Genomic DNA, 13,052 nt, shown 5'->3' on the forward strand with positions numbered 1-13,052 from the left:
CTGTGTGGCTGAAATATATCATGAATTTTTTTATTGGTGGTGAAGAGGAGTAGATAAGTATAAAGTGTCTAAGTTTGTTTGACTTGAAAGGAAGGATGACAAAAGAAAGCATAATATCTATGCAGGTTTTTTTAAAATAAATTTTTATTAATTTTAATGGGGTGACATCAATAAATCCGGGTACATATATTCAAAGAAAACATGTCCAGGTTATCTTGTCATTCAATTATGTTGCATACCCATCACCCAAAGTCAGATTGTCCTCCATCACCTTCTATCTAGTTTTCTTTGTGCCCCTCCGCTGCCTCTCCCTCCTTCCCTCCCCCTGCCCCCCATAACCACCACACTCTTGTCCATGTCTCTTAGTCTCGTTTTTATGTCCCACCAATGTATGGAATCCTGCAGTTCTTGTTTTTTTTCTGATTTACTTATTTCACTCCATATAATGTTATCAAGATCCCACCATTTTGTTATAAATGATCCGATGTCATCATTTCTTACGGCTGAATAGTATACCAAGGCATATATGTACCACATCTTCTTTATCCAGTCTTCTATTTTTTCTTTACAATGATTAGTCTTTAAGCAGTTTTTGTTTCTTTAAGTGCAAATTACAGGTATCCTTTGCTCCCTGAATTCTAGCTTGGCAAAGTAAGGAATAGAATATATTCTCTTAGATAAATCCCTTATTGTTTAAACTCTTTCTATTTTTTATCTGAAACTTTGGAATCAGGTAGACATCTTTAATATCCACAATTGCTATCTAAACTTAAGAATTACAATATTCAGAAAATAAGGGGTACTTTCACTTGAGTTTGTAAGCCAATAAAGTAGAAGCTGAAAATACAGAAATAGAAAAAAAATAGAAAAGTTTTTAGATGTGAATTTGAAATTTACCAAGTTCAAGCCCAGTAGTCTCAGTTCGATGAAAGAAATGTGTGAAAGGTCTAATATTAATAGAAGTCCTATTCTTTTGAAACATTTTTCAAGTTTACATGACTTTTGCAAAGTTCACAGTATTTACAAAGTATTTCTTTTTTTTCTTTTTTTTTTGTATTTTTCTGAAGCTGGAAACGGGGAGAGACAGACAGACTCCCGCATGGGCCCGACGGGATCCACCCGGCACGCCCACCAGGGGCGATGCTCTGCCCACCAGGGGGCGATGCTCTGCCCCTCCAGGGCATCGCTCTGCCGCAACCAGAACTCCAGAGCCTGAGGCAGAGGTCAAGGAGCCATCCCCAGCGCCTGGGCCATCTTTGCTCCAATGGAGTCTTTGCTGCGGGAGGGGAAGAGAGAGACAGAGAGGAAGGAAGGGGGGGTTGGAGAAGCAAATGGGCGCTTCTCCTATGTGCCCTGGCCGGGAATCGAACCTGGGTCCTCCGCACGCCAGGCCGATGCTCTACCGCTGAGCCAACTGGCCAGGGCCAGAGTATTTCTAATATTCTAGACAGTGGGCTGATTCTGTAATACCTGTTTTTTGAAAATTCATCATACAGCCTACTTACCTTATCTGTCTTCTTTGGACTGAGGAAAAAATATTGTCAACACATAGGAATGTATGTATGTTTTAAAGTTTATAAATGTTTCATTTTTATTTTTTTAAAAATTTTTCTTCTTTTCCAAGTGAAAGGAGAGGAGATAGAGAGACAGACTCTTGCATGTGCCCCAACCAGGATTCACCTGGCAACCCGTCTGTGACTGATGCTCTGCTCATGGAGGGGCATTCTCGCAACTGAGCTATTCTTAGTACCTGAGGTGGAGGCTCCATGGAGCCATTCTTAGCACCCAGGGCTGATGCTCTCAAATCAAATGAGCCATGGCTGTGGGAGGAGAAGAGAGAGAGAGAAAAAGAACAGTGATGGGGAGGGGTAGAGAAGCAGATAGTTGCTTCTCCTGTGTGACCTGACTGGTAAGCGAACCTGGGACATCCACGGCGGGCTAATGCCCCTCCACTGAACCAATCGGCCAGGGCTGTTTCATATTTTGTATTGATCTTTTATAGTCAGGAAATTATTATGGTCTAATCTTTATTCTTTATTTTGTAGATTAAGCCCAATACTCTTTTTTTTTTAGTACAGAAAAACCAGTTTCTCTCTAATTAATTCTTAAAATTAAGTATAGGTTACTTTGGAACCTAACTATTCAAATACAGAGCATTCTTTTTTTTTTTAATTTTTTTAAAATTCATTTTAGAGAGGAGAGGGAGAGAGAGAGAGACAGAGAGAGAGAGAGGAGAGACAGAGAGAAGGGGGGAGGAGCTGGAAGCATCAACTCCCATATGTGCCTTGACCAGGCAAGCCCAGGGTTTCGAACTGGCGACCTCAGCATTTCCAGGTCGACGCTTTATCCACTGTGCCACCACAGGTCAGGCCCAAATACAGAGCATTCTTTACTTTTACTAATTATCCCTTTTTAAATTTTAGAGCTGAACGACAAAGGAATGAAGCACTATATAATGCTGAAGAACTGAGCAAAGCTTTCCAACATTATAAAGAAAAAGTGGCTGAAAAGCTGGAAAAGGTAAGAAGCAGTTTTGTATTACTGTCCATATTCTAAAAATAGCAATAAACATAAATAGAATATGTTTATTTATGATTAAAACAGGAAGTAATTATTATTTTTTAGCAAGAAACAGACAGGATGGGAGAGTGATGAGAAGGATCAACTTGATGGCATCACTTTAGTTATTCATTGATTGCTTTCCCCTTGCCTGAGGGGCTCCAGCTGAGCCAGTGACCCCTTGCTCAAGCCAGTGACCTTGAGCTTCATGCCAGCAACTTCTGGGCCCAAACCAGTGACCAAGGGGTCATATCTATGATCCTATGCTCAAGCTGGCAATTCTGCACTCAAGCAGGTGAGCCCACCGATGAGCCTATGCTCAAACCCACAGTCTCAGAGTTTTGAACCTGGGTCTGCTGCATCTACTATACCACCACCTGGTCAGGCGTAATTTTTTAAAAAAGATTTTATTTATTACTTTTAGAAGAGAGAAAAAAAGAGGAGAAAGGGAGGAACAGAAAGCATCAACTCATAGCAGTTGACTCTCATACGTGCCTTGACTGGGTTAGCTCGAGTTTTCAAACCTGCAACATCAGCATTCCAGGCTGAACCTTTATCCACTGTGCCATTACAGGTCAGGAACAGGGAATAATTTTTATGATCTTATTCATAATAAAATTATAGAAATAACATAAATATTAGTTAAGGATAATGTTCACAATATTTTTATAATGAACGGAAACCTTTTTATCCAAAGAGAGAAGAGTAGAGACAAGAGAAGAAATGAAATAGCCTGACTGGTGGGGTCGTAGTGGATAGAGCATTGACCTGGGATGCTGAGTTCTCAGGTTCACAAACCCAAGGTTGCCGGCTTGAGTACAGGCTTATCAAGCTTGAGCGCAGGCTCGCGAGCTTGACTGCAGGGTTGCCGGCTTGAGTGTGGGATCATAGACAAGACCCCATGGTTGCTGGCTTCAAACCTAAGGTCACTGGCTTGAGCCCAAGGTCACTGGCTTGAGCAAGGGGTACTGGCTTGGCTTGAGCCCCGCCCCCATCAAGGCACATAAGAGAAGCAATCAATGAACAACTAAAATGACACAACACAATTATGAGTTGATGCTTCTCATCTCTTCCTGTCTCCCTCTCTCTCCTCCTTTTCTCTTTCTCTCTCTCTCTCTCTAAAAAAAGAAACAATATAGAGAAAAATGGGGTGAGTAGAAGTTGGAGCTATAGAAACATTATATTTGTTCTCTTTACCTCAGTGAAAATGAAGACAGATTAGATTATGTAGCCTTCAGTTGATCTCCCTGTGGACCTACCACCCTGAGAGGGTCTCACTTCTGCCTCTCAAAGGGTGGTTCCTGAACAGACTCTCTGTAGTAATATAGTGGCTTTATTACATTCATTTACTATCTTCAAGTAATACTATATGATAATAAAACCTGTTTGGAGGAAGGCTACATGTTGGATATTCAATTATTGAGCTCCAAAGAGAGGTCTGTATGGTCAACAGATACGAATATGAGGACCTCCTTCTTGAGATAATAATTGAAATGGGAAGGTAATGAATCTGATTAAAGAAAGGTAGAAGGGTAGAAGAAAGAAATACTATTTTTAAAAATTAAGAAATCATGATCTGGCAGCAAGATGGCGATGGAGTAGGCGGACGTATGAACTTCCACCTCCCAGAACCAAAGTGGATTACAACTTAATTTTAAGAACCATCATCTGGAAAAACCAACTTTGGACTAAACTAAGAGGACTCTTTAACCAAGGAACACTGAAGAAACTGGTAGGAAAAGCAGAAACACGGAGGGCTGCCCAGCTCCCCGGAGTGAATGGCAGCCTGGAGAGACTCGTGTGGCGGGAAGTGAGTTTAGCAGAGAGGGGAGGTTCTGAGCCCCAGGAACAAAGCTCCAGAGCCTAGAAGAGGTGTACGGACAATATTTAGCTGTGAGACAAGTCAGGATACTGTTTGTGAGAAAGAGAGATTTCTCAGACCCAGGATTCTTCTTAAAGGGTGTGAGCTCAGTCTTGCCTAACAGGGGCAGAGGGAGAGCGAAAGTGGTCAGGCTCAGCTGTGGCCTGCCTGCAACCCTGCCTGCAGGAGAATGGCGGGAGCCCCAGAAGGGGCAGAGACCTGGCACTGAGCAAGGGTGCGCGGGCGGGTAGCCTCACCCAGCCTGCGAAACTGAGGTTTGCAGCCTAACACATGAACGACTCCTGCTGAGGGGGGGGGGTTGGGAAGAAAACCCAGAACAGGTGGAGTCCCGTGACTGAGCGCAGGCATGCAGCCAATGGAGCCGAGGCTTGCAGCCAACACACGAGTGGGCTCCCGTGGGGGTGGGGTGAAAACCTGGGAACAGGTGGAGACCCACAGCTGAGCAAAGGTGCTCACCCCTGCTTGCGATGCTGAGGCTTGCGGCCCAGGTGCAGTGCATAGCTCCACCGCGAGGGCGAGGCAAAGGCTGAGGCTGCTGAGGCTTGTAGACCTGCATGAATAAAAACCTACCCCAGGCATGACAGTGCAAGGTATGCCGGGATCACAGATTTAATAGCAACTAATCCATCAAGATGTCTTATTTTAGAGCATATTGTGGGCAATTTTACGTTCCAATGGCCCTGAGGTAAGAACCAGATGCCGTTTACGACCCATTTTAGAAACCCCCACAATTAATGGGCCCGGAGCAAGAAGAGTGCTACCATGTGTTGTCCGTCTGGTTGTTGGTTTCACGGCATGTGATCACAGTTATTCCCATGGAGGAGAGGCAGAAACCACAGCGACAGTCTTAAGGGGCTGGCACTGGCAACACCCATACCCGAAAGCCCTAGGCAGCAGCGGCAGAGGGGGTGGCGGACCTGCAGACAGACCACACCTACGGATCACAGAGGCCACACCCATTGGACTCCAGTGGCCACACCCTTCTTTTACACAGACAAAATGGAAGGCAAAGAAATGCACCACAAATGAATCAAGAGAAATCCCCAGAAAAAGACCTGAATGAGTCAGACATAACCAAATTACCAGATGCAGAGTTTAAAATAACGATTGTTAGGATTCTCAAAGATCTTAGAACAACAATAATGGTCATTACAAACACCTAAATAAAGACATAGCAAATATAAAAAAGAACATTGAAATAATAAAAAAAAGTCAGAAATGACAAATATAATATCCGAAATGAAGATCACAATGGAAGGAATTAAAAGCAGGATGGATGAAGCTGAGGATCGAATCAGCGAGTTATAGGACAAGATAAATGAAGGCACGGAAGCAGAGCAGAAAAAAGCAAAGAGACTCAAAAAGTCTGTGGAAACTCTAAGATAGCTCTGTGACAACATGAAGAGAAAAAACGTCCTCATAGTAGGGGTTCCTGAAGAAGGAGAGAAAGAACAAAGGATAGAGACTTTGTTCAAGCATATCATAGCCGAAAACTTCCCTAAATTAATGCAGGAAAACATTTCACAAGTTCAAGAAGCACAGAAAACTCCATTAAAGAGAAACCCAAAGAAACATCAAGACACATCATAATTAAAATACCAAAGCTAAGTAATAAAGAGAAAATATTAAAAGTTGCTAGAGAAAAAAAGGCTATCACCTACAAAGGAGCCCCCATAAGGATGACATTCGACTTCTCAACAGAAACACTTGAGGCCAGAAGGGAATGGCAAAAAATATTCAAAGTAATGCAGAACAAGAGCCTACAACCAAGACAACTTTATCCAGCAAAGCTATCATTTAAAATTGAAGGAGAAATAAAAAGCTTTCCAGAGGAAAAAAACTTAAGGTATTCACTACAACCAAACCAATGCTGCAAGAAATGCTAAGGGGTCTGCCGTAAACAGATCAAAGGGGAAAAAGAATATAGCAAAAGAAAAATACAGCTTTAAAGAATAAAATGGCAATAAACAACTACATATCAATAATAACCTTAAATGCAAATGATCCAATCAAAAGAAATAGGTTAGCTGCATGGGTAAGAAACAGGACCCATACATATACTGTCTACAAGAGACACACCTTAAAACAAAAGATGCACATAGACTGAAGGTAAAAGGATGGAAAAAAATGTTTCATGCAAATGGAAATGAAAAAAAAGCTGGGGTAGCAATACTTATATCAGACAAAATGGACTTTAAAACTAAACTATAGTAAGAGATAAAGAAGGTCACTACATAATGATAAAGGGAACAATACAACAGGAAAGTATAACCATTTTATATATCTATGCACCTAATATAGGAGCACCTAAACATATAAAGCAGACTTTGATGGATATAAAGGGCGAGATAAACAGCAATACTATAATAGTAGGGGATTTCAATACCCCACTAACATCACTAGATCCTCAAGAAAGAAAATTAACAAAGAAATAGCAGACTTAAAGGATACACTAGATCGACTGGGTTTAATAGATATCTTCAGAACCTTTCATCCTAAAGCAGCAGAATACACATTCTTTTCAAATGCTCATAGTACATTCTCTAGGATAGACCACATGTTAGGGCACAAAAGCAGTCTCAACAAATTTAAGAAGGTTGAAATCATATCAAGCATTTTCTCTGATCACAATGGCATGAAACTAGAAATCAACCGCTACAGAAAAACTGAAAAATACTCAAACACTTGGAAACTAAATAGCATGTTATTAAATAATGAATGGGTTAACAATGGGATCAAAGAAGAAATTAAAAAATTCCTAGAAACGAATGATAAAGAGCATACATCAACTCAAAATTTATGGGACACAGCAAAAGCAGTCCTGAGAGGGAAGTTCATAGCATAACAGGCATACTTTAAGAAGCTAGAAAAAGCTCAAATATACAACCTGACCCTGCTTCTAAAAAGGAACTAGAAAAAGAACAGCAAGTAAACCCCAGAGGTAGTAGAAGGAAGGAAATAATAAAGATCAGAGCAGAAATAAATGACATAGAGGCTAAAGAAACAATACAGAGGATCAATGAAACTAGGAGCTGGTTCTTTGAAAAGGTAAACAATATTGATGAACCTTTAACCAGACTCACCAAGAAAAAAAGAGGACTTAAATAAATAAAATTAGAAATGAGAGTGGAGAAATAACAACTGACACAACAGAAATACAAAATATTGTAAGGAAATACTGTGAAGAACTGTATGCCAAAAAACTAGACAACCTAGATGAAATGGACAAATTCTTTGAAACACATAATCTTTCAGAAATCAATCTGGAAGAATCAGAAAACCTGAACAGACCGATTACAACAAATAAAATCGAAATAGTTATCAAAAGACTCCCAGTAAACAAAAGCCCTGGGCCTGATGGCTTCACAAGTGAATTCTACAAAATATTCAAAGAAGAACTAACTAAGACTTCCAAGCTCCTTTTATGAGGCGAACATAATTCTGATTCTAAAACCAGGCAAAGACAACACAAAGAAAGAAAATTATAGGCCAATATCCCTGATGAATTTAGATGCTAAAATCCTCAACAAAATATTAGCAAACCGGATCCAGCAATATAGGAAAAAAATCACATACCATGATCAAGTGGGATTTATTCTTGGGAGGCAAGGCTGGTACAATATTCACAAATCAATCAATGTGATTCATCACATAAACAAAAGGAAGGAGAAAAACCGCATGATAATTTCAATAGATGCAGAAAAAGCATTTGATAAAATCCAGCACCCATTCATGATCAAAACTCTCAACAAAGTGGAAATACAGGGAACATACCTCAACATGATAAAGGCCATCTATGACAAAGCCACAGCCAACATCATACTCAATGGGCAAAACTTAAAAGCAATCCCCTTAAAGTAGGAACAAGGCAGGGGTGCCCCTTTCACCACTCTTATTCAACATAGTTCTTTAATTCATAGCCACAGCAATCAGACAAGAAGAAAAAATAAAAGGCATCCTAATTGGAAAAGAAGAAGTAAAACTATCATTATTTGCAGATGATACAATGTTGTATATAGGAAACTCTAGCCCTGGCCGGTTGGCTCAGTGGTAGAGCGTCGGCCTGGCGTGCAGAGGTCCTGGGTTCAATTCCCGGCCAGGGCACAGAGGAGAAGCGCCCATTTGCTTCTCCACCCCTCCCCCTCTCCTTCTTCTCTGTCTCTCTCTTCCCCTCCTGCAGCTGAGGCTCCATTGGAGCAAGGATGGCTCGGGCGCTGGGGATGGCTCCTTGGCCTCTGCCTCAGGTGCTAGAGTGGCTCTGGTCACGACAGAGCGACGCCCCGGAGGGACAGAGCGTCGCCCCCTGGTGGGCAGAGCGTCGCCCCCTGGTGGGCGTGCCGGGTGGATTTTGGTCAGGCGCATGCGGGAATCTGTCTATCTCTCCCCGCGTCAAGCTTCAGAAAAATACAAAAAAAAAATAATAATAAAAAAACAAACAAACAAAAAATACTCTAAAGTCTCAGTCAAAAAACTACTGGACCTGATAAATGAATTCAGCAAAGTGGCAGGATATAAAATTAATACTCAGAAATCACAGGCATTTTTGTACACCAACAATGAACAGTCAGAAAGAGAAATTAAGGAAACAATCCCCTTCACTATTACAACCAAAAAAATAAAGTACCTAGGAGTACATTTAAACAAGGGGACTAAAGACTTGTACTCGGAAAATTATAAAACATTGATAAAAGAAATCAAGGAAGATACAAACAAGTGAAAGCATATACCATGTTCATGGTTAGGAAGAATAAACATAAGTAAAATGTCTATATTACCCAAAGCAATCTATAAATTCAATGCAATACCAATTAAAATACCAATGACATACTTCAAAGATATAGACCACTTATTCCAAAAATTTATATGGAACCAAAAAAGAACACAAATAGCCTCAGCAATCTTGAAAATGAAGAATAAAGCGGGAGGTATCACACTTCCTGATATCAAGTTATACTACAAGGCCATTATACTCAAAACAGCTTGGTACTGGCATAAGAACGGGCATATAGATCAATGGAACAGAACAGAGAACCCAGAAATAAGCCCGCACCTTTATGGACAACTGATATTTGACAGAGTTGTTAAGAGTATACAATGGAGTAAAGAAAGCCTCTTTTACAAATAGTGTTGGAAAAATTGGACATCTACCTGCAAAAAAATGAAACTAGACCACCAACTTACACCATTCACAAAAATAAACTCAAAATGGATAAAAGACTTAAATGTAAGCCGTGAAACCATAAGCATCTTAGAAGGAAATATAGGCAGTAAGCTTCTGACATTTCTTGCAGCAATATATTTGTCAATTTATATCCAAGTACAAGTGAAATAAAAGACAGGATAAACAAATGGGACTATATCAAACTAAAAAGCTTTTGCACAGCTAAAGATAATAAGAACAGAATAAAAAGACAAACTACACGGTAGGAAAATATATTCGACAATACGGCTGATAAGGGGTTAATAACCAAAATTTATAAAGAACTTGTAAAACTCAACACCAGAAAGACAAACAATTCAACCATATATGGGCACAAGAAATGAATAGACACTTCTCCAAAGAGGACATACAGATGGTCAGTAGGCATATGAAAAAATAGTCAACATCACTAATCATTAGAGAAATGCAGATTAAAACCACAATGAGATATCACCTCACACCAGTCAGAATGGCACTCATCAACAAAACAACACAGAATAAGTGCTGGTGAGGATGTGGAGAAAAGGGAACCCTCCTGCACTGCTGGTGGGATTGCAGACTGGTGCAGCCACTGTGGAAAACAGTATGGAGATTCCTCAAAAAATTAAAAATCGAACTGCCTTTTTACCCAGCCATCCCACTTTTAGGAGTATACCCCAACAACAACATAGCACTGTTTCAAAAGGAGAAATGCACCCCCATGTTTATGGCAGCATTGTTCACAATAGTGAAGATGTGGAAACAGCCCAAGTGTCCGTCAGTGGACAAGTGGATTAAAAAGCTTTGGTACATATATACTATGGAATACTACTCAGCCATAAGAAATGATGACATCAGATTATTTACAATAACATGGTTGGACCTTGATAACATTATACGGATTGAAATAAGTAAATCAGAAAATACTAAGAACTGTATGATTCCATACATAGATAAGACATAAAAATGATACTCAGAGACATGGACAAGAATGTGATGGTAATGTTGGGGTGGGAGGTGGAGGTTGGAGACGGAGGGAATGGGGGAGGAGAGGGGCACAAAGAAAACTAAATAGAAGGTGACGGAAGACAATTTGACTTTGAGTGGGGCTATGCAACATAATTAAATGTCAGAATAATCTGGAGATGTTTTCTCTGAACATATGTCCCCTGATTTATCAATGTCACCCTATTAAAATAAAAAAACAACAAAAAAACCTTGGTACATATATACTATGGAATACTACTCAGCCTTAAGAAATGATGACATCAGGTCATTTACAACAACATGGATGGACCTTGATAACATTATACTGAGTGAAATAAGTAAATCAGAAAATACTAAGAAGTATATGATTCCATACATAGGGGGACATAAAAATGAGACTCATAGACATAGACAAGAGGGTGGTGGTTCAGGGGTGTGGGGAGGCGAGGGGGAAAGGGGAGGGGAGGGGAGGGGCACAAATAAAACCAGATAAAAGGTGACAACAGACAATTTGACTTTGGGTGATGGGTATGCAACATAAATGTCAAAATGACCTGGAGATGTTTTCTGTGAACATATGTACCCTGATTTATCAATGTCACCCCATTTTAATTAGTAATAAATTAAAAATAAAAAGAAATCATGATCTTATTTGTTACCAAAATCTTCATTTTTAATTAATCAGCTGACTGTTTTGATAACCTTAAAGAAGATCCCTGTGGGAATAAAATATCATAGAAGGAATTTTTAATGAAGTAATCTGTAGGGGGAGATAGAATAATTTGTAGGGGATATATCTTCAAGGAGAGGGAGGATTTTATAGAAGAAACAGAGGAAAATGTAAGATAATGGTTTTTAATACCTTTCATTAGAATGATCAATTTAAAACTACTCAGCAGAGCCGTATAGTTAGGCAGATGTCACAAAGAGGAAGTGAGCCCAGTCCTGCACTCCTGCTGTTCTAAGCTGGGTGCTGGGCTTTTAAGTTTTGGATTGTGATTTCTGTGGGATTATTTTGTGACTAAAATTTAAAATGTTCCTTCTCTAGCCTGACCTGTGGTGGCGCAGTGGATAAAGCGTCGACCTGGAAATGCTGAGGTTGCCGGTTCGAAACCCTGGGCTTGCCTGGTCAAGGCACATATGGGAGTTGATGCTTCCAGCTCCTCCCCCCTTCTCCTTCTCTGTCTCTCCTCTGTCTCTCCCTCTCCTCTCTAAAATGAATAAATAAAAAAAAAATAGTTAAAAAAAAATGTTCCTTCTCTGGAACATTTCTCTGGAAATATGTTAGCCTTTAGTGACTTCATACAGAATACCTACATGAGTTACTTGCCTTGTCCATGTGAGGCCAGAACACATTTGCTATTGCCCCTCTGTCATAGGCTCTTTTTTTTATATATATATATTTTATTTATTGATTGATTTTTTAGAGAGAGAGGAGTGAGAGAGAGAGAGAAGGGGGAGGAGCAGGAAGCATCAACTCTCATATGTGCCTTGACCAGGCAAGCCCAAGGTTTCGAACCGGCAACCTCAGTGTTCCAGGTCGACGCTTTATCCCACTGCGCCACCACAGGTCAGGCCTGTCATAGGTAGAATTCCACTCCCTGTCCAGGAAGTTCACGTTGTTCCCTTTGCCTTAAGGTTAGGGACTTAAATGGGTGGAATACTTACTCTACCTTCCTGCTTATTTTTAAAATCACTACTTTTTAGTTTGAAAAATCTAAAACCTATGACATTATTGTGCCCACTTAAAAATAAATTATTGTTTTAGGTTCAAGCTGAAGAAGAAATATTAGAGAAAAATCTCATTGACTGTGAAAAAGAAAATAAAAGACTACAGGAAAAGTGTGGTCTATATAACAGTGACCTTGAAATTCTGAAAGAGAAATTAAGGTACAGTATTCTATTGTAGAAAAAGGATTTTTGTGTGGAAATGAAGAAAAATGGGAAATATTTTGTAAGAGAATATTTTGTATATTGTGGCCTTAAATAATGTAGAAAGGTAGGCTTCATACAGAGTTTTTTCTAGGTATAATAAAGTTAGGGTTTTAAATGAATAAAATATATGTTGATGTTAATACACTTGTAAATATAGAGTAATATAATCAATTATTTTGCTTTGCATATATTCAGAAAAAATTAAGAGACATAATGTTCTTACAGTGTGATCACATTAACTAATTAGTAAAATATGTAATCTTCAAATCTTGAAGAATCACTTAGTCTAACCTTCCCACTTCAGAGACCTTAAAAAATGTGAGAAAGGGAACTGATGAAATATTATAATAGTTCTAAAGATTAGGTTGTTCTGCCTGACCAGGCGGTGGTGCAGTGGATAGAGCATCGGACTGGGATGCGGAGGACTCAGGTTCGAGACCCCGAGGTCGCCAGCTTGAGTGGTCTGCTGAAGGTCCACGGTCAAGGCAAATATGAAAAAGCAATCAATGA

At 39.8% G+C, this 13,052-nt stretch overlaps 1 protein-coding gene across 13 annotated transcripts in view; it reads left to right on the top strand.

Moving 5' to 3' along the window:
- CCDC18 (coiled-coil domain containing 18) overlaps positions 1 to 13,052 on the top strand; it is a 209,139-nt gene that overhangs the window by 32,485 nt on the left and 163,602 nt on the right. For all 13 annotated transcript variants that reach the window (XM_066268671.1, XM_066268666.1, XM_066268664.1 and 10 more), the window contains 2 exons: positions 2,424 to 2,520; positions 12,376 to 12,497. In XM_066268671.1, the coding sequence (XP_066124768.1) occupies positions 2,424 to 2,520; positions 12,376 to 12,497 (219 nt within the window). The remainder of the gene's footprint in view (positions 1 to 2,423; positions 2,521 to 12,375; positions 12,498 to 13,052) is intronic.

This window comes from Saccopteryx bilineata, chromosome 3 (assembly GCF_036850765.1).
Source record: "Saccopteryx bilineata isolate mSacBil1 chromosome 3, mSacBil1_pri_phased_curated, whole genome shotgun sequence".
NCBI lineage: Eukaryota > Metazoa > Chordata > Mammalia > Chiroptera > Emballonuridae > Saccopteryx > Saccopteryx bilineata.